Here is a 20,082-nt window from a genome sequence, read left to right on the forward strand (position 1 = left end):
CGTGGATCAGCTATTATCTTATTGAATGGCAAAACAAACTTAAGAGGCTAAATGCCCCACTGATTCTTTCTTTTTAGTTTTTATGCATTTAGTTTAAAAATAAAATCGAACAATTGTGAATCCAAATTCAAAGAGCAAGTAGAAATTCTCTAATATCAAGTTTTTAAAAATTCATTTATGGGATATGGATGTTGCTTGCAAGGCCAAATTTATGGCCCATCCATAACCACTGTGAGAAATTTGTAATGAGTGACCTTTTTCCAATGGTTCAATGGTACATTATTATCACTCATGCACTATACAATGAAATTCTTGCACAGGTCACCATATTTTGGTGCCTTTTATGAAAGAAAAGTCCAATCTGTTCCACATACTTTTTAAACAGGTAGCAGCCCATCTCCCTGAATGCTATTATATGGGGAGCTTCACAATTGTGACCTGTAAAGACAAAGTAACGTGGATAGGTTTCGAAGTCGGGGTGATATGTGATATGTGATTTGCAAGGCAATTTGGAAGACACGGTGTTATTTATCTTCCAAATGCCGGATGCTGTCGGTTTTGCATTTGCAGCTTAGGAAGATTTAGCAAGTTGTTGCAATTTAGCTTTTGTTGGGACACTATGCAACTATGGTGGAAGAAGCCTTTCAACATTTCATCATTGAGCAGGTCATGTTGTCCAGATGTTATTGAGCCCCTTGATCATTCAAGCATATGGTGATGAAAATGCTTTAGGGATCCACAACACGAGTCATTGGCTGTCGAATGCCCGCTCTTTGACCTGTTCTTGTAGAGTCATAGCAGACAAAGTTACGTTTCTAGTTAATAGAGCCCCAAAGATTATGATGGTGAGAAGATTCCTCCTCTGAATGCCCTTGAATGGCAAAGGAGAGGTCATTATACCCCTTCTTGCTACTTGTGGGGTATGACAGTTATTTGCTACTTCTCCAACCTAGACTGAATATTATCTAATACTTGCTATTTATGGGTACAGGCAGCTTCATTATCTGATGAACCATGAATGGAATTGAAATGGGGTTTAAAAAAAACCCGTTAAAAATCATCCTTATTCAGTAGTGTTGATTGGACCCCCTATTAGTCTTGGCAGCAAGTAGTACCATGTCTCCAAACTTAATTTCACTGACCCTAATTAGCACTGCTAAAAAGGAATAAATATGTAGGTAAACCAACTTCACAACCTTAATTTTTACTGCAAATATTATTCCAATTATTTGCACAGCTCTTTGATCAGATTATGCGGTTGTAACATAACGCCGTGTGCTCACAAACTAGCAGCGACCTTACAACAGCTATTACTCATCAAACATATTTCATTGGGTCTCAAGCAGTTCAGTACAAGATCAGGATTATTTGGGGGTTTTTATTCTTTATTCTCAAGAGCAGAATGCAAACATGACTACAACCACTACTATTAAAATGGTGGCAGGACCATATATAGTGGGTTGAGATCACGTAACACGATTCCCCAGTTTTAAATACCCCTTACTATTTCCCTCTCATCATGGAGAGGCAAGAACTATGCCCCCCCCACCAGCACCACCTCCCAACCTACTATCATCTATCAGTTTCACTCTCACTTTTCACTGGCAGCATCGATCTCAAAAACGGTAACAAAATTCTATAGTAAAAAGAACTGTCACTTCCTATCTGACAGTCAACAACATTTGTTTATCTTCGCTATAGTAATTACATCTATAAATATGCAGCCTGGTGGAATAGGATACAGTTTAAGCTCTCATTCTATTGACTCTAAGTTTAGAAATACCATTTATAGTCATACTGTCAAACTTCACAGAGTAAAGGAAAAGGAATTTCCATTTAAGAACATTCCAGCACAGGAAGAAAACCGGGTTAGACAAGCTAACATATAGAACAATGATATTTATAACATTTAGGCACTACACGGCATTTATAATCCTTTTAATAAAGGCATTTTAACTAAGTATTTAAACACAAGAGAACCACAATTAAAAGGAGTTACACACATTCAGAAAAATGAGTTAATTTTAAACAAAAACTTACCCTGATGTTTTCACCATTCTTTGTATGTATTTTGTTTGAATATTGATGATTAAAAAAGGTTTTATTAGAATCTTTTGGCTTTAATGCTGAGACTAAAGGGACTCCTGACAACAGCCTGTTGGAGAGCCGAACTGACTGCTGAGTTTAGAACCTGGCTTAGCCAGACGCTATCTTTAACTGTAAGTTATCCAGTCACACATTCCTATGGGGTTCTGCTGGCAGATTCCTTTTGTGCAGTTCGCCAATCAAGCGCTTTTGATCATCAAACTTGTTCTATTTTCTGGCTTTGTGCCAAAATCAAGTATCAAAATAGTGGAAACCCTTATCAGTTGTCAGCTTAATAATACGATGAAAGTGTTTTGCTCAAAATATGACCATCTAGTTCATAAAACATGCCTCAAAACTTTGTCAAGGTTCTGCCGAGAGTACCATTTTTAAAAAACATAATGTAATCGCAAGCAGTCTGAAGAAGAGTCCCGAGCCGAAATGTCACTTGCCCATTTTTTCCAGAGATGCTGCCTGACCCGCTGAGTTCCTCCAGCATTTTGTGTGTGTAAATCTCAAACATAGCTCACCAAAACATAGAATTGATAAATAATATCGCTGGAAGCTTGGCAGCACTGGCAGAGTCTTGGCTGTCAGTAATACTTAACTAAAAGTATTCCCATCAGCTCTTCAAAACACTATGCCCTAAAACATATAATTATGAATAATTCATGCAACAACATGGGCTTCTGTGCCCTTCAGTCATAACACAAATCCCCACCCCCACATCCTTTCAAGTCATGCCACGGGCAACGAATTTCTGAACAAATTCCTTGATAGGGATTGCTGCCATTACAAGTTCCAAGTGAACCGCATTCAGCACAAAAACGTTGCTAAGAGAGTAAGTGCCTTTATGTCTGAACCCCAGTAAGAAACTGCAGTCCGAGCCAAAAACTACAAATTTATTTTGTGACTGCAAAATATACCTACAACTCCAAGCTAAATTACAATCAAATTTAATCTCCAAGAGCCAAGACAAACAGTATACAGTGTCACTTCAGCTGAACAAACTGTTAAATTACAATGTTCACTTTCTATCTCACAATTACTGCCTCAAGGCCACAGTACAATATCAATCAAAATAAACAATCATGTCATTTTGTGCTTAATGTCAAAGTTAGCTACAGAGATTGGCTTTTTGATCAGGGGAAAAAACAGGGAAGTATAGTTGTGGTGCTAGAGATGACACAGCTCCTAGAACACACGGATGTAAGTGAACAGAGTTACCCTTGTTGTGATGCAGTTCACAATTCCACAGTAAACTTGTCTACACAAGTCATAAGGAAACTGAAAGTTTAACACTTTATTCTAGGCATAGCTCACAGACGAGGTGTAGCATCTATGCTTTGAATAAAGAGTTTCAAAATATCTATCGAAGTTGTGTCTTTTTCTATTTTTCTGTGAGTAATTTCTTTACCTTGTCTCTCATATAAAGTCTGCAAATTGCACTTTGGCACTTTCCGAACAATAGCAGCTCAGATTAATGCAAGGAATTTTTAATGTAAGAAAAGCCAAGCCATTTCACACAAAATTTGAGACCCAATCACTTCAGGAGATTCTGGGGCTTGATCATATAATTAAGTTGTACGGAGTACTCTAGAGTGAAGGAGATGATGGGGCAAAGAGGAAGATAGAAAGGCAGAGATTTAGGAAGGAATTACAAAGCTTTGGTTTTCAATACCCGAAGGCACGGATTGCCAATGCAGAGGAGACAAAAACCACGAATGCTCAAGTGGGCATGTAAATTGCTCGTTCTAAGCTTCCCCCCAGTCTAGTTTCAGTCAAAAAAATCACTGAGTCAAGCACGTGCGCATCTAAACTTTATTTTGACAAAACATAATTACAGTTTCCACTACTGTACCTAACCACTGCGGGTTCGATCCTCCTATCTGCCTGATCAAGCCCCCTTGGCCTCGCTCAAACAGAGACACTCCAGAAGGCCACGCAGTCCTAAGCGCTCTCCCAGTAGATCGACACAGGACCTCGTGGGAGCGGGCTTTTATAGGTCCCCGAACCTTGAGGGGCCGAACCACATGGGGGTGGTCTCTTCACAATCCAATTACAGATATCGATTAACCCCATACATGAGACATTTCCCTAACCCAATAATAGTGGCTAATACATTGTATTCAAAGTGTTTCTCAAAGGAAACGAACATCGCAACATTTGCCCTGATATGCAAGAAAATCCGACAAGTCTCAATACTTAATCCAATCAACATTCAGCAAAGTAAAGCTTTGCAACATTATTTACAATTATTTACAAAGTGTATGTATGGTTTACATTCATCCAATCCATTCTATGCATTTTGCACCTAATTGTCAGGGTCTGCAGATGTTCCCATTCTCTTCCTGCTGCTCTGATCTAGGCTCGAGACAAACTGGCACCACTCTGCAGCTTGTCCCATTTCTACATAAATCACTTTTAAATTGACCAAATGGCCTAGCAGCCCAGAAGCCTTTACTCAACGTTAGGGTCCTGGCATCCACAATTTGACCAGGATTAACATTCTTTCCTTTTTATCATATATGATAAACCATCATTTATGATAACCAAGTAGTCAGATAATCAGATAACCAGATATACATATGTGTGTCTATTACATTTCTCATCTATTAACAACAACAAGACGATGATGTTTCTTCGCAAAATGTTAGAATAGAATAGAATAGTTTCTTTATTGTCATTGTAACATGAACCATGTACAACGAAATTTAAAAATGTCAGCCAGTCAGTGCACCATTCAAACATTTCTAAAAGCTAACGATACATACAAGGTAAAATATTAAAAGATAAACAACTAAATAAATATCACGAAAATAGCACGCATAAACACCCAACCCTCCATCCTTCTGTCGATTTCACAGTGTACCACAGTCCCTTAGTATGTCTCGCCCCTGCGTTCCTTGGCGGCTACATTTAGTGCTTTTATAGCAGTGGGGTAAAAACTGTTTTTTAGTCTGTTCGTCCTTGTCCTTGTAGATCTGTACCGTCTGCCTGACGGCAACAGTTCAAACAGGGATTGTCCGGGGTGGGAAATGTCCTTTATGATACTCTGGATTTTTTTTGGTGCAGCGGGAACGTGTGTCCTCCAAGGTAAGGAGAGGGCAGCCGGCAACAGTTGTCAATGGCCCTCTGGAGCGCTTTCCTCTGAGTGTGCCGGGGTGGGAAATGTACACAGTATGTTTATGATGGACTCGATAAAAGGGGATTTCTGAGTGATGTTGTTGCCTGAACCCTCCCAGTCTCCCCAGACCTTTTTGTGGTGTTCACGCTCCACGTCAGGATCCTCAATTGGATTCCCAAAGCGGAAATCCACCACCCCTCTCTACACAGTCCCCTCTGATAGTCAATGGTACCATGTCCGTTTTATTCTTCCTGAAGTCTATTATTACTTCCTTTGTCAAGGTGTTGAGGAGCAGGCATCCGCACGTAGCTGTCAGCTGCTCCACCCTCCTGTCCCGGTAGGCGTACTCTGCCCCACCGTAGTGTTCATCCGAGATTTGACAATGGTGTTGCTGTGGTGGGCGGGGGAGCAGTCATGTGTGCCATGGTGTAGAGCAGGGGGCTCAGTACGCAGCCCTGTGGAGAGACTGAGGCTGAGGGCCGTGGATGTATGATGACTCTCTCTGCGACCTGACGCTAACGTACAGGTGGTGGAAGGTCCCCCAGTTTGTCCACCAGTTTGTGGGAAAGGATGGTATTAAAAAAGCTTCGGGGCAGGCTCCCCCGCTGAGGTGTGATAGCTGTGGCTACCCTATTTGCTCTGACGCAAACTGGTTTTTCAGGAGTGATGTGATAACCCACAGTTTTTCAAATCACCACTGGTGTGAGTGCGACTGGCCGGTAGTCGTTGAGGCTGGAGATGTTGTTTTTTTTGGGCAAGGGGACTATGGTGGAGGACTTCAGACAGGGTGGAACAGTGGACTGGGCCAGAGACTGGTTAAAAATCCTTGTAAAGACTCCAGCCAGCTGGTCTGCGCAGTCCTTCAACACGCGTCCAGAGACGCCGTCAGGTCCAGTAGCCTTCCTTGGATTGATGGCCCGCAGAGTGCGCCTCACCTCATGCTCCTCTATCTTGAGGGTTAGGCTGCTGTGGACCATGTGCTGTGATGTGGCTGTCTCGGGTGGCTCCACTTCAAAGCGAGCAAAGAAGTGGTTCAGCTCCTCTGCCAGCGAGGCGTCACCTTCAACAGCTCCAAGGTTGGTCTTATAGTTTGTGAGATACTGGATCCCCTGCGACACCTGCCTGCTGTTATTACTGTCCAGGTGGTCCTCTATCTTCCTCCTGTAGTTTGATTTGGCCTCTCTGATGCCTCTCTTCAGGTTAGCTCGGGCCGTGCTGTATAAAGCCCTGTCGCCAGACCTAAAAGCGGTGTTCCTCTCTTTCAACAGCCGTTGTCAAGCTTCCCGAGTTTTTGTGGGCGTAGCTTGACAATTTCCGTCTGATGAGTCTTCAGCTCCCGAGTTTTTGTGGGTGCATCCGTGTTGTTTCCCATTCTTCCATCCCTTTCCATAGTCGAAACTATAACCTATAATTCCTGAAAAACCAGGATTAACAGGCAGAATGGGGAAATGCAGATATTTCAGAGGGCTGTATGCTAGAAAAGGTCACAAAAATAGCAAATCTGGAGGGAATTGCAGGACAAGAATTTTAATACAACAGTACTACTTAAACTGAGAACTATGCAGAGATGTGATAGGTGAAAGGATTACCTGCAAGCTCGGACACAGCCAGCAGTGATATCTGATTGACCATATCTAAAGCATACATAATTTGTATAAAATTCCCCTCGGGTGTATTTTGATACTTCCTGTAAACGTGACAGGCACAAGAAAGCTATACAAAAATTGAGACATTCATGGGGAGAACATTGTCTTTACTTCCAAAGGACAGTGCCAATCACTCAAAGCAAAGCATGTTAGTTCAATAATCAGAAATAATTATATCAATTATGTTACATTTGATCTTGTGTATGTCATTGTACACAAGAGAAGAACCTTGAATAAATCACACACGTCTTACAATTCTCCTCATTACCCAGTATACTGCCTGTTTCTCCATCCAGGACTGGGAACCCACTGGGCTTATACTTTTCAACAACGCTGTAACGAATAGCCAAGAATTGAAGCCATCTGACGTATTGGAGTTGTTGAATATGTCAAGAGTCAGTACACTTAAATTGAGCAGCATATATGCTACAATCTGGGCGGCACGGTGGCACAGCTGTAGAGTTGCTGCCTTACAGTACTTGCTTGCAGCGGTGGAGACCCGGGTTCGATCTTGAATACGCGTGCTGTCTACACAGTTTGTGCTTTCTCCCCGTGATTGCATGGATTTTCTCCGAGATCTTCAGTTTCCTCCAACATTCCAAAGACGTACAGCTTTGTAGGTTAATTGGCATGGGTTTGTCTACTTGGTAGAAGTGTAAATTGTCCCCAGTGTGTGTAGGCTTATGTTAATGTGTCGGGATCGCTGGTTGGTGCGGACTTGGTGGGCTGAATGGCCTGTCTCTGTGCTGTATCTCTAAATTAAAATAACCAGAAATAATGGAAAATAAGTTTAAAATTAAAATTATGCTTACTTGATTCTTAAATATCAATCGTGAGCATCGAGTTGATATATGCAACTGCTGAAGCACCCGTTCACTTTGATCCCGTTTTGTTCTGTCGTCCCCATCAACTGTCCCTTTATCCCCATCCCTTTCCCTCAAATTTCTACCTTGTGCACAAGATGAATATCAAGATATTCAGCAATTTGTCCTCAACAAAAAATACACTCAATGCTTATTTTGGAGAGGTATTGAAAATCCTCAGTTATATCCGATGTGCAATTTCACATCATGGTCAAAAAGGGAAGCTACCTGATGTCATCAAAATACTGTCAAAACTGGCTCAAAGAACTTAGAAGTGGTATGGGAAGGGGGACTTAGTGTTAGCACTTCTCAACTACATGGACAGCACTGTAATACAGCGGATAAAGACGCAGCCTCAGCTCCAGGTTCAATCCTGCCATCTGATGCAGTTTGCACATTCTCCATGACTGTATGGGTTTCCCTTGGGTGATCTAGTTTCCCCCATGTCTCAAGGATGAGGAGGTTAATTTACCACTGCAAATTCCCTACTTCATGAGTGGCAGAAACCTGTGGGGAAAGGGGTGGGAAAGAGAGATCAGTCTTATTTCATAAAAGTTGGTGTTAGATTCAACAAGGGTTAATCATTTCACTTCCACATAAGAACAGTGGGTAAGATTGCTAGTTTTGATTATATTCCCGAACTGAGTCCTACAATTACTGAAGAATTAAGAACTCAGCCACAAAGAGTCAAGAAGTGTTACTCCAATTGGTGCAGAGATCAACATAAGCAATGCCAATAGTTATAAAGATCAAAAAGTATTTGATATACAGTTTGTCAGTTAAATGTGTGAATTTTTTTAGAACTAGTTTCACTCTTTTAAATGGTCATTGCTTGGTGTATTTGATTATATTTGTATTGCTGTGTGCAATCCATGAAGAGTCTCAAATTGATGCCTTACAGCAGCCAAATGTGCTATCTGTATGTTCGCCTTATGACCTAATGGGTTTTTTCAGGGTGCTCCGTTTTCCTCCCACTGGGATAATATAGAACTGGTGTAAGGGTGATCACTGGTTGGCGCAGACACGATGGGCCAAAGGGCCCGTTGCTATGCTATATCGCAAAACACAAAATGTTTTTACAGTTCTTTATGAATCTTGCACACTGCATATTCCTTTAACATGGTCTATGATCCATTTATGGATCTGGACATTTTACCGAGTAATGCAGAAATCATGCATATGGAACTGAAACACTGAAACTGAACAACGAACCAGCAGAAATTTGCCGATTTTGACATCCATTCTCTGGATCCTCCTCAGGCAAATGTAATAACCAGATGTTCTTTTCAAACTGACAATTGAGAATTATTAACTTCAAGTTGATAATCATTATCTTTGTTCCAACTGTCATTTCTATTTCTTAATCTTTTAATTTGATTAAGAAATAGAAATGACAGGTGGACTAATCGTTTTATTTGAATAAAAAGATTATTCAGAACATATTTGTTTTCCTTTGCATCCATTGTCCATATCAGGCTATTGAAGACACTGTTAATTAAATTGAATTTTCTATACATTTACTGATATTCATCTCTGTAATATTTGAACTAAACTTATCCGGTATTTCATTGTTCATCTTGCTTTACATTTTTCCAAGTAACTACTATGACATTGCCTTAAAGAAATTGATTCATGGTCCTCTGGTATATGATGGAAATCTAAAAGTTGCGGGATAAATTTAAATTCTGAGGTGTCATTCAAACAAACTATTAATCACTAAAAATAAATTAATTGGTCTCATGGTATAAATTGCACAGATGTCACAATATTCATCTACATACTGACAACCAATGCTCTTCAAAGTACAGATAGTTCCACTATAATGTGCACTTCCACAACACAAATTAGATATAATGTGAGTGATGAACTGGAGAGGGATCAAAAGCAGGCAGGTTTGTTAGAGCTACATGGGTGGGTTTAAACTAAATAGTGGGGAGGGGAGGGGGGGGGGGGGGGAGGATGGGGGGGATGGGGAGGGCTCGACAAATTGGAAGTACTAGGATGGAATTAAAGGGAAAGAGAGGATCAGGAATTGCATCAGGAGTTAAAATTGGCATATAACAAAGGTAACGCTGTGGTAGTTATAGGCAATTTCAATATGCAGGTAGACTGGGAAAATCAGGTTGGTACTGGACCCCAAGAAAGGGAGTTTGTAGAGTGCCTCCAAGATGGATTCCGAGATCAGCTTGTACTGGAGTCTACCAGGGGGAAAGCAATTCTGGATTTAGTTTTGTGTAGTTAACCAGATTTGATAAGGGAACTCGAGGTAAAGGAACCATTAGGGGGTAGTAACTATAATATGATAAATTTTAATCTGCAATTTGAAAGGGAGAAGGTAAAATCAGAAGTGTCAGTATTGAAGTTGAACAAAGGGGACTATGGAGGCATGAGGGAGGAGCTGGCCAAAGTTGACTGGAAAGGGACCCTAGCAGGGATGACGGTGGAACAACAATGGCAGGAATTTCTGGGAATAATCCAGAGGATGCAGGATCATTTCATTCCAAAGAGGAAGAAAGATTCTTAGGGGAATAAGAGGCAACCGTGGCTGACAAGGGAAGTCAAGGACAGTATCTATCTTCTATCTATATCTATCTATCTATACTATTACTAAAACTCTCATCTTGACCACTTCCAGTCTACATTGACATTTGGATAGTTTCATGGATAGGATAGGTTTAGAATACTTTAGGTCAAACGCAGGCAGATGGGGCTAGTATAGATGGAGCATGCCGGTCGGCGTAAGTTGGACCGAAGGGCCTTTTTCCACTGTATGACTCTCTGACTCTTTTGGCTCCATTGCATTCTAACCTTTGACACTTACTCTGCCCATCTGACAATCAACCTCCTGACCCTCATGTATCTACCGTACCCATCACTAGCCATGCTTTATGTCACTTCCCCGGCATTCACCTCCCCCCCCCCCACTCCTAAGGGTCTGAAGAAGTGTCCCGACCCAAAATGTCAGCTGCCCATTTCCTCCCCACATGCTGCCTGACCTGTTGAGTTTGTCTAGAACAGCGTTTTGCTCAAGATTCCAACATCTACATTTCTAACATACAGCCTTTTGTATTTTTAGCTTGAGCAACAAAAAAACATTAAAATTTAAAAAAATAACTCAATATTTTTAAAATTTACAGGGGAACAAAAACAATGTTTTTAATATGCGTCTAAAACTCTACCCCCAATTCCCTTGTGCCAGATCTTCTTTGGTATGAAACAATATTGATTTCTCTTTCAACAGATTCTGCAGGGCCTGCTAATGCTTCAAGGATGTTCTAGTTTTATTGCATCAAAGTAACCTGAAGCAGACATTGTCCATACAATTGTTTGATATGGATTTTAATCTGGGATTTTAAGAGGTGAATGAACAGTGATATCCTCCTCTGCATCTCTCACCTTGCCCCCAAATAAACTGGGGACCTTTCATCTCTCCACAGTCAAAGACAATTGTAAAAGTAGAGAGCCAAAGCTTCAATTAAAAAACAATGTATCTCTTTTCATTGGTTAACCACTGCCTGGTGTTACACATGTTAAACTGAAGATTATGCAGCTGCCACATATTAGGTTGCATTTCACTCCATGAGAATCAGGGATTTGAAAGATACATGATTATCAAAACATTCATCATAACATAATTAACATTCCTAAAATATTACTCTTCAATCTTCTGCAGCCTAAAAATATTGGCAGGCTCAAAAAAAATGTTTGACAGAAGATACGTTGTGTGTTTGTCCCAAAGTCACATCTGCCCTCTTGGATGCAGTGCAGGGAAAGAAATCCAAGTTTTATTTGAAACACTGAATTTTTTACTTCCAGACTGATGGCCAATACTTCATAAATGATCGTTGAAGTTATTATTTATACGTAATGTTCACTTTTTCCCGCTTTCTTCATGGAATATTTATTATTCAACATATAAAAATGTAATTAAAATTATTGGAGTATTAATAGAAATATCCAATGGCCCTGACCATCTCCCAGACCAGCACCAACAATGTCGCAAGCATGCTAGATTAATGAAGTTTTATTGTACAATGCCCATCTACTTGGTCAATAGTGAAGCATCAAGACCTCACCTACATCATCCATGAACACAATGTCCATTTGAGTTCCACCTCCTTCCCTTAATATATTTACAAATTCCTTTGGGTTTTTTCTTTAAATGACGCACGTTTTGGATGCAGATCGACCCGCAGGTATCTTCTCCGCACTGTTTGCCCAGAGCTATTTTTTGTTCAAGATTCCAGCATTTGCATTCTCTTGTATCTCCTGTTTTATAATAATGAAATCGACTTTCCCCCAATCCATAATCTTTATTTCTAATCTGTCTTCATCCCTGTCCAGATCTATCTTGAAATTTACTAATTGATGCACATCTCCAAAATGCACTCCATTGACGTATTCCCACTACACAGTCATGGCCAGCAACAGTAACTGTGAGCCGTTTCAAGTCAGATCAGGAGTGAAACAGGGATGCGTGATTGCCCCAACACTGTTCACCATCTTCATTGTGACAATCATCTACATCATCCAGGACGACCTACCCCCAGGAATCGAAATAATCTACAGAACAGATGGCAGACTTTTCAATCTTGCCCCCCAAGTCCAAAACTAAGACATCTATGAGCTCCCTCATCGAGTTCCAATACGCAGACAACAACTGTGTTGCAGCTCTCTCAGAAAATCATCTGCAATAGATCCTGACTGCCTTCGACAGTGCAGACACGAAACTTGGACGTACCATCAACTCCAAGAAGACTCGGGTTATCTACCAATCGTCACGTTCTTGGATATTCTCTTTCATTACTGCAGTAATGGACTGCTTTATCAATATTGCAATGCCACCTCCTATTGTACATAATCACTGTTGTGCCTGAATACTCCACTCCAACTTCTTAACTATATTTATAAAATCAGCTAACTGCATGTCCTCTAGCAACCAAGGCACCAAGCAATTTTCCAATGGTCAAATAAGTGTAATACCACCTTTTCTCTAACAGGTAATATAGATGTAGCGTTGTTACAAAACCCTACCATCAGTGGCGCTCCAGATCTGCCCACTGCCTGTGCGTGCGATTCCGGAGGCTGTTCGTGGGGGCAGGATTAAAATGCAGGTTTGTATTGGTTGTCGGAGAGGAATTTGCTCGGACTTGAAGAAGAAAAATCGATTTGCGATCCCGCTCCCGTTTTTAAAAGTTGCTGGTCGATTGCATCGCTGGATTAAAAGATAAACGCGATTTCTAACGCCTTCAACATCACGGATCGCAATTACAGGACAAAACAAAACGTATGTCGTTTATATAGCATCTTATCTTGCTTTTAGGTGTGGTTTCATTTTAATCTATTGATGCGAAATATGTTATTTAGGCCCCGATACAATATCGGCCATGTCTTGCCTGCCGTTCGGGGCTTAAATCATGGCAGCAGCCACATTCCGATCGACCACAATCCAGAAACAGCCACACTCAAGATAATCAAATTCTTTTTTTTTGTGCAATCATGTCATAAGAACATCTAAATCATCTATATTTTGTGTTATTGTCTATCCATGATCAATATTTTCATACTAAATATCTGAAAACTTCCACAGTTATGTTTTAGTGAGATGTTTAGTATGAAAATATTGATCATGGATAGACAATTATTTATTTATTTGTTTGTTTATTTGTTCCGAACAAGTAAAGACATAAATAGGAATAAATAACAACAACAAAATCGAAGTAGTCAAACAATTGGACATTCCAGGCAATATTTGCAAAGCAATGAAAAGCATAAGGCAAAATTTAAATGTCCAACACTTTTTCTTTACAAGCTCGAAAAGGAGTGAGAAGAAGAATAACTTATTTAATCTCACCCCTTCTCCCTAAACCCTTCTTCCATATTTAATAATTAATTAATAATAATAATACCCTAGACAATTTTTAGAGATGCATACAGACATATATATACGCATACAACTGATATACACATACAAGTAATATGTATGAAGTAACCAAAAAACATAAATAAATAATAAATAAAATAATAAATAGCCATTAACCCCTGTTTGTCAACAACTCCTTCATCCCTGTACCTTGTGAAAAAAAGTTTTTTATATGTCATTTTGAACTGGTTCATATTTGGACATTGCTTTAACTCCGCATTCAAACTGTTCCATAATCCTACTCCACAGACCGAAATACAAAATGTTTTTCTGGTCGTGCGGACTCTTTGTACCTTAAAATTAAATATTCTTCTTAAATTATAACCCCCCACTTGCTCATTGAATAATTTTTGTATATTTCCAGGTAAGTTTTTATTTTTGGCCCTAAACATTATCTGTGCTGTTTTAAATGCAACCAAATCTTCTAATTTTAATAATTTTGACTGTAAGAATAATGGATTAGTGTGACCCAGATACCTGACATTGTGAATAATACGTATTGCTCTTTTTTGCAGAATAGTTAATGAATGTAGCGAACTTTTATAGTTATTGCCCCTGACTTCTGCACAGTAATTTAAATAGGGTAAGATTAGTGAACAGTAGAGAATGCGGAGTGATTTGTGATCCAGAACCTGCTTAACTTTGTTTAAATGCTTTTTGACAGTTTGGATTGTACATGTTTAATGTGTGATTTCCAGCTGATTCTATCATCCATTATAACCCCAAGAAATTTATTTTCATGAACTCATTCAATTTCAACCCCATTTATCTTTATATTTGCTTGTGTAATTGATCTGCAATTACCAAATAACATTATTTTGGTTTTGCTCAAGTTTAAAGATATTTTGTTCCTGTCAAACCATGTTTTCAGTTTGCCCATTTCTTTTGTTATTTTGTCCAGTAGTTGTTTTAAATTTTCCCCAGAACAAAAAAGAACACAAAATATAGATAATTCAGATGTTCTTATGACATGATTGTGCAAAAAATAATGATTTTGATTATCTTGAGAGTGGGTGTTTCTGGAGTTTGAACAAATGACTGTGTAAATCGGCCCTTGCCTGCTGCAGTATTATATCCAACAGAGTAGCATTTATGGGAATTAAACATTCAATTCCTTCCATTTGGCATAGAAATTCATGACGAAGTGAGATTTAAAAATCATGTTATATTGTGGATTCTTGTGTGAATGGAATCATTGTTATTTGGATACTTTGGCTATTTAAAAATATATTTTTAGCCTTTTCTTAAGAATGGATGGATGTTTAGATCTGTTAATTGCATTTAGATGAATTTAATTGATTTGATGACACTGATGAATATGAATTTTTTGTTGGGTATTTACTATTTGTTTTAAAGTTACAATAATATTAAAATTCTGATCTTGAGAATATCACACCTGCTTCATGGTATGGTACAGCAGCTGCACAACTGCTGACAGGAAGGCACTGCAACAGGTGGTGAAAACCGCTCATCACATCATCGGTACCCCGCTCCCTGCCATGGCTGCCCTTCACCGCACACGGTGTCTGAGACGGGCTGGGAAAGTCATTAAGGACCCCTCACACCCCAACCATGGACTGTTTTCCCTCCGCATCAGGGAGGCGGCACAGGAGTCTCAGGTCTCGCACCTGCAGGCTAAGGAACAGCTTCTTCCAAAATACCATTACCCTGCTGAATTCACAGGCCCGACACTAGCTATCCTTTTATACCCTTTAACCTGTATATATTTATTTCCTATGTACTAGATCAATATATCAACATTGTACATATTGTTTTAACCAGTATTTTACTAATTTGCACTCTGATTAGATGCTAAACTGCATTTCGTTGTACCTGTACTCGTATTTAGAATTAGAATTAGATTCCTTTATTGTCATTCAGACCTTTCGGTGCAATGACAATAAAGTTGAATCTAATCTAATCTAAAATCAAATTTTTGAATTTTCAAGGCAGTCTGAGTGTTTATTACTATTTCCGTCACAACGGTTAATTTTGCATTTAGCTACTTAATTAGGTAATTAACTAATTATATACATTAATTTCAGGCCATCCAAGTAAGGTATCATATTTGTTTCTGAATGCTTCAACCTTTAATAACTGAACATTTCTTTCAGTTCTCTTAATTTTTAAGAACATTATGGGCTTTTATGTCAATTGACTGTCCTCGATCACAGCTTTTGTGTTAAGGTAATGGAAAAGCAATAGGGAACAAGATGCTAATTTCCGAGTATGAAAATGACCATAACCTTTTTAATATTGAAGATATGAAAGTGAATTAGGTGTCAAATTAAAGTTATTTTTATGCTTTATCTGATGGGATAAATTACAGGCTTGATTTATTAAATCTCAAAAATTTGTAACATTCCTAACAGATGTCTGAAGAAGAGACCCGACCAAAACAATTCAATCCTTCAGAATCAGGGCTTTTATTTGGTTCCTTGCCTTTATAATACAAAAGAGTAATGAATATCTACAGCATGTTTAAATTTATTTTAAAACCATATCGGCTCTGACCTCCACACCATCGACAGGATCTATCGCAGTCACTGCCTCAAAAAGGCTGCCAACATCATCAAGGACTCACACCATCCTGACCACCCATTCATCTCTCTGCTGTCATCGGGTAGAAGGTACAAGAGCCTGAAATCTGGTACATCCAGGTTCAGGAACAGCTTCTTCCCCACAGCCATCAGGCTATTGAACTCGCCATCAAACAAACTCTGAACTATAACAGAGTTATCTGTTTATTTATGTGTATATATATGGTCCATGCTATATAGACACACTGAACTGTTCTGTATTTATGCTTACAATATTCGGTTGTGCTGCAGCAAGCAAGAATTTCATTGTCCTATCTGGGATACAAGACAATAAACTCTCTTGACGACTTGACTTGACTATTACATTATTCTAAACACATTTAAATACAAGCTCATATGAATGGCTAGTTTAGGTTTTCAAATTCTCCAGAAAAATACTAGTCATCTGATTGTAAAAAGTAGGAACTGTAGAAACGAATAGTAACTCTAGTTAGATTAATTCATAAAATGTTGCCTTTAACACCAACGGTAAAAAAAAATGCACAGTGTGAAAAAGGAATATAACTAACACAGAGAAGCCCAAAGATACTAGCTCCTCTAGTATCTTTGGAGACGCCTATGATCTGTCCTTTTAGCTGAATTGAACATTTGAGTTGTTGCTTTACTATATCCTGAACTTGATACACCAAAATTATGTACAAATATAGCAGCAGTCAGGAAGTAAAGTATCCCATATCAGAGACTGCATTTCATTCCATACAGGATACAAAATATGAGCTTCAACCTTTGTATCAGAGGATATGGCCAAATCATTAAAAGAAAAAAACCTTTCCTCTCAGTTAACTTAAACTGAAACAGACATAGCAGCTAAATATTTTGATAATTTCTTAGTTGTATTTTATTGTTCTTTGTTCTTGTATACATCATTAGATATGAACGTACCAGTGTGCCAAGAGTGATCAGAAAAATGTACTATTGAGATTCTCAGAAAATAATTGAAAACTGTTACTATTATTGTTTGAAAATTATAACCTCATCTAATTACAAATTGCAGAATTGCAATATCTTCCACGATATTGTTCAGTCAATGTTAGGGGATATATTTTGTTTTTGAAAAGTGATGATCAAAGTAGTCAAATTATATTCTCTTTACAAGTTGTTAATGATATCAATACTCATCAGAATCGAGACTGGCAAGTGTAAATCTTCCATTACACTTTACCGTAAACCAACACAAAGTAACTCAGTAGTCAGGCAGCATCTATGGAGAACATGGATAGGTGACATTTCAGCTCGGGAGGGCCAAGATAAAGTCTAGTGAGTTATAGCTGGATGCAAGTGAGGGAGGGTTTTGATAGGTGAAAAGTTAAAATGTGCAAGATAAGGATAGAAAAGGTGCAGCCATGTGAAGCAACATGGATGGAAGGGGAGAAATGGGTGCTAAACCAGGTTCGGTACAGGGAAGAGCGAGGCAAAAAAGGGGGGAATTGTCAGCTGATTGGTTACTTAACATTGGAGATTTCAATGTTCATATCGTTGGGCTCTACGCTACCAAGGTCATATGTGAGGTACTGTTCCTCCAGTTTGTGTGTGGCCTCACACTGGCAATGGGGGAGACCCAGGTCAGAAGGCCAGTGTGGGAACAGGAAGAGAAGTTAAAATGATTATCGGGGAAACAGTGCCAAATCTACCCTTGGGCTTGCCAATGTAAAGCACACCACATCCAAAACATCGAACGCAGTAGATGAGGTAGGAGGAGGAGTACATGAACCTTTGTCTCACCTGGAAGGACTTCTGTGGTCCATGGATGGATTTGAGGAAGGAGGCGGAAGGTAGGATCTGGGTGGGGACAAGTGTACCAAGGAGTTGTGGAGAGAGCAGTCTCTGCAGAAGGCAGAAAGAGATGCACATGGGAAGATGTGACTGGTGATGGGATCACGTTGGAGGTGATGGAAATGTCGGAGAATGATGCGTTGGATGAGTAGGCTGCTGGAGTGAAAGGTAAGGACCAGAGGAACTTCTTATTCCATCTGGGGGGAGGGGCGGGGAGGGAAGGGGAGGAGTGGAAGTGAGACCAGTGGTACAGGACAGAGGAGATGCAGGTGAGGGCTCCATTTATGACAGCAGAAGGAAAATGGCAAAGTAAGAGGTTATCTTGGATTCCCCAGAATGGAAAGCCTCAACTTGTTAGCAGATGCAGCGTAGACCGAGGAATTGGGAGTAGAGGATAGCATGTTTACAAGACGCAGGGTGGAAGAAGGTGTAGTCTAGGTGGGCGTCAGTGGGGTTGATAGCAGATGTCAGTCGACAGTCTGTCCCATGTGATGGAGACAGAGATCAAGAAAGGGGATAGATGGTCAAAGTCTCTTGCACTACACTTCCTCCCACCCTGCCTCATGCATTAATTTTAGGTAAACTACCGACAAATAGTCCTCCCTCCTCCCCCCCCCCCCCCCCCCCCCCCCCACCTGCTTTAAGAGGGCATCCATAATACCAGTGCCCAAGAAGAGTAAGGTGACGTGCCTCAATAACTATCGACCAGTGGCACTAACGTCTGTGGTGATAAAGTGCTTTGAGAGGTTGGTCATGGTGCATATGAACTCCTGAGCTTTATCAGACCCACTACAGTTCGCCTGCCGCCACAACAGGTCAACAGAGGATGCGATCTCACTAGATCTCCACTCCGCATTGGACCACTTGGAAAATAAAAACACTTACGTCAGGCTGTTGTTTATAGACTACAGCTCGGCATTCAATACCATCATCCCCTCCAAGCTGGTTATCAAGCTCACGGAACGGGGTCTCTGCGCATCCCTCTGCAATTGGATCCTTGACTTCCTCATCCACAGACCACAGTCAGTTTGAATTGGTAGAAACACTTCATCCTCAGTAACAATCAGCACGGTAGCACCTGAAGGCTCGGCCTCCTGCTTTACTCACTCTATACCCATGACTGCGTAGCCGGACATAGTGCGAATTTCATCATCAAGTTCGCTGACGACACCACTGTGGTTGGACAAATCACAGATGGTGATGAGTCAGAGTATAAAAGTGAGATTGACCGATTGACCAAATGGTGCCAGCACAAGAACCTGGCTCTCAACATCAGTAAAACCAAGGAACTGATTGAGGACTTTGGTAGGACCTTGGCGTGCATATTTCCTGGACCCAGCACACTGAAACAATTATAAAGAAAGCACATCAGTGACTCTACTTCTTGAGAAGATTACGGAGATTCGGCATGTCAAAGAGGATTCTCCTGAACTTCTACTGGTGCACAGTAGAAAGCGTACTGACTGGTTGCATCGTGGCCTGGTTCAGCAACTTGAATGTCCAGGGGGGTGGGAGATTGCAACCTTCACGTGGTCCGCCCTGTTTCAACCAATGCAATTAACCTGGCGTGCACAATCAAATAAGATGAAATAGAACAAGTTGTCGTACAACTTTAGGCTGTGCACGCCATGCGCGAGAAGAAGAAGAAGTGAATGTCCAGGTGTGGACATTTGTGACCATTGCCCAATCCAGGGCCGGCCTTAAGCCGATTGGACCGATTGTTGTGGGCCCCGCGCCTAAGAAATCCAAAGCTCCGCGCTAGGATCTTTGGAGTAATCGAGAAGATTAAAGAAGTGAATGGGGGGGTGCTGACATTTGTGACCATTAGAGAGGTGGAGGGGGAAGAAAGGGGTAGACGGGGAGGGGGAATGGAGATGGGGGAGAGGGGAAGGTCCCTCACGGTCCCAGGGCAGTGCTCCCGCCCTTCCAGTCACGCACCACCCTCTCTCTCCCCAGGAGGGCCGGGCCAGGCCGGGGGTTGGAGCAACGTTTACAAACATCAGCCTCAGCTCACACCCGTCCACCGCTCCCTTCTCCTCTTCCCTCCCTCCCTTCTCTCCTTCCT

General features: G+C 40.5%; 1 protein-coding gene across 16 annotated transcripts in view; it reads right to left on the reverse strand.

Moving 5' to 3' along the window:
- Positions 1 to 20,082, reverse strand: part of dtna (dystrobrevin, alpha) — a 223,332-nt gene that overhangs the window by 164,017 nt on the left and 39,233 nt on the right. Inside the window, exon 1 of one of the 16 annotated variants that reach the window (XM_055634129.1) lies at positions 2,041 to 2,189. The exons of the other annotated variants lie outside the window; for them this stretch is intronic. Within the exon in view, the coding sequence (XP_055490104.1) occupies positions 2,041 to 2,057 (17 nt within the window). The 5' untranslated portion in view covers positions 2,058 to 2,189. Of the gene's footprint in view, positions 1 to 2,040; positions 2,190 to 20,082 lie in introns of those variants that run through there. 16 annotated transcript variants of the gene reach the window in all.

Source organism: Leucoraja erinacea, chromosome 4 (assembly GCF_028641065.1).
Source record: "Leucoraja erinacea ecotype New England chromosome 4, Leri_hhj_1, whole genome shotgun sequence".
Taxonomy (NCBI): Eukaryota; Metazoa; Chordata; class Chondrichthyes; order Rajiformes; family Rajidae; genus Leucoraja; species Leucoraja erinaceus.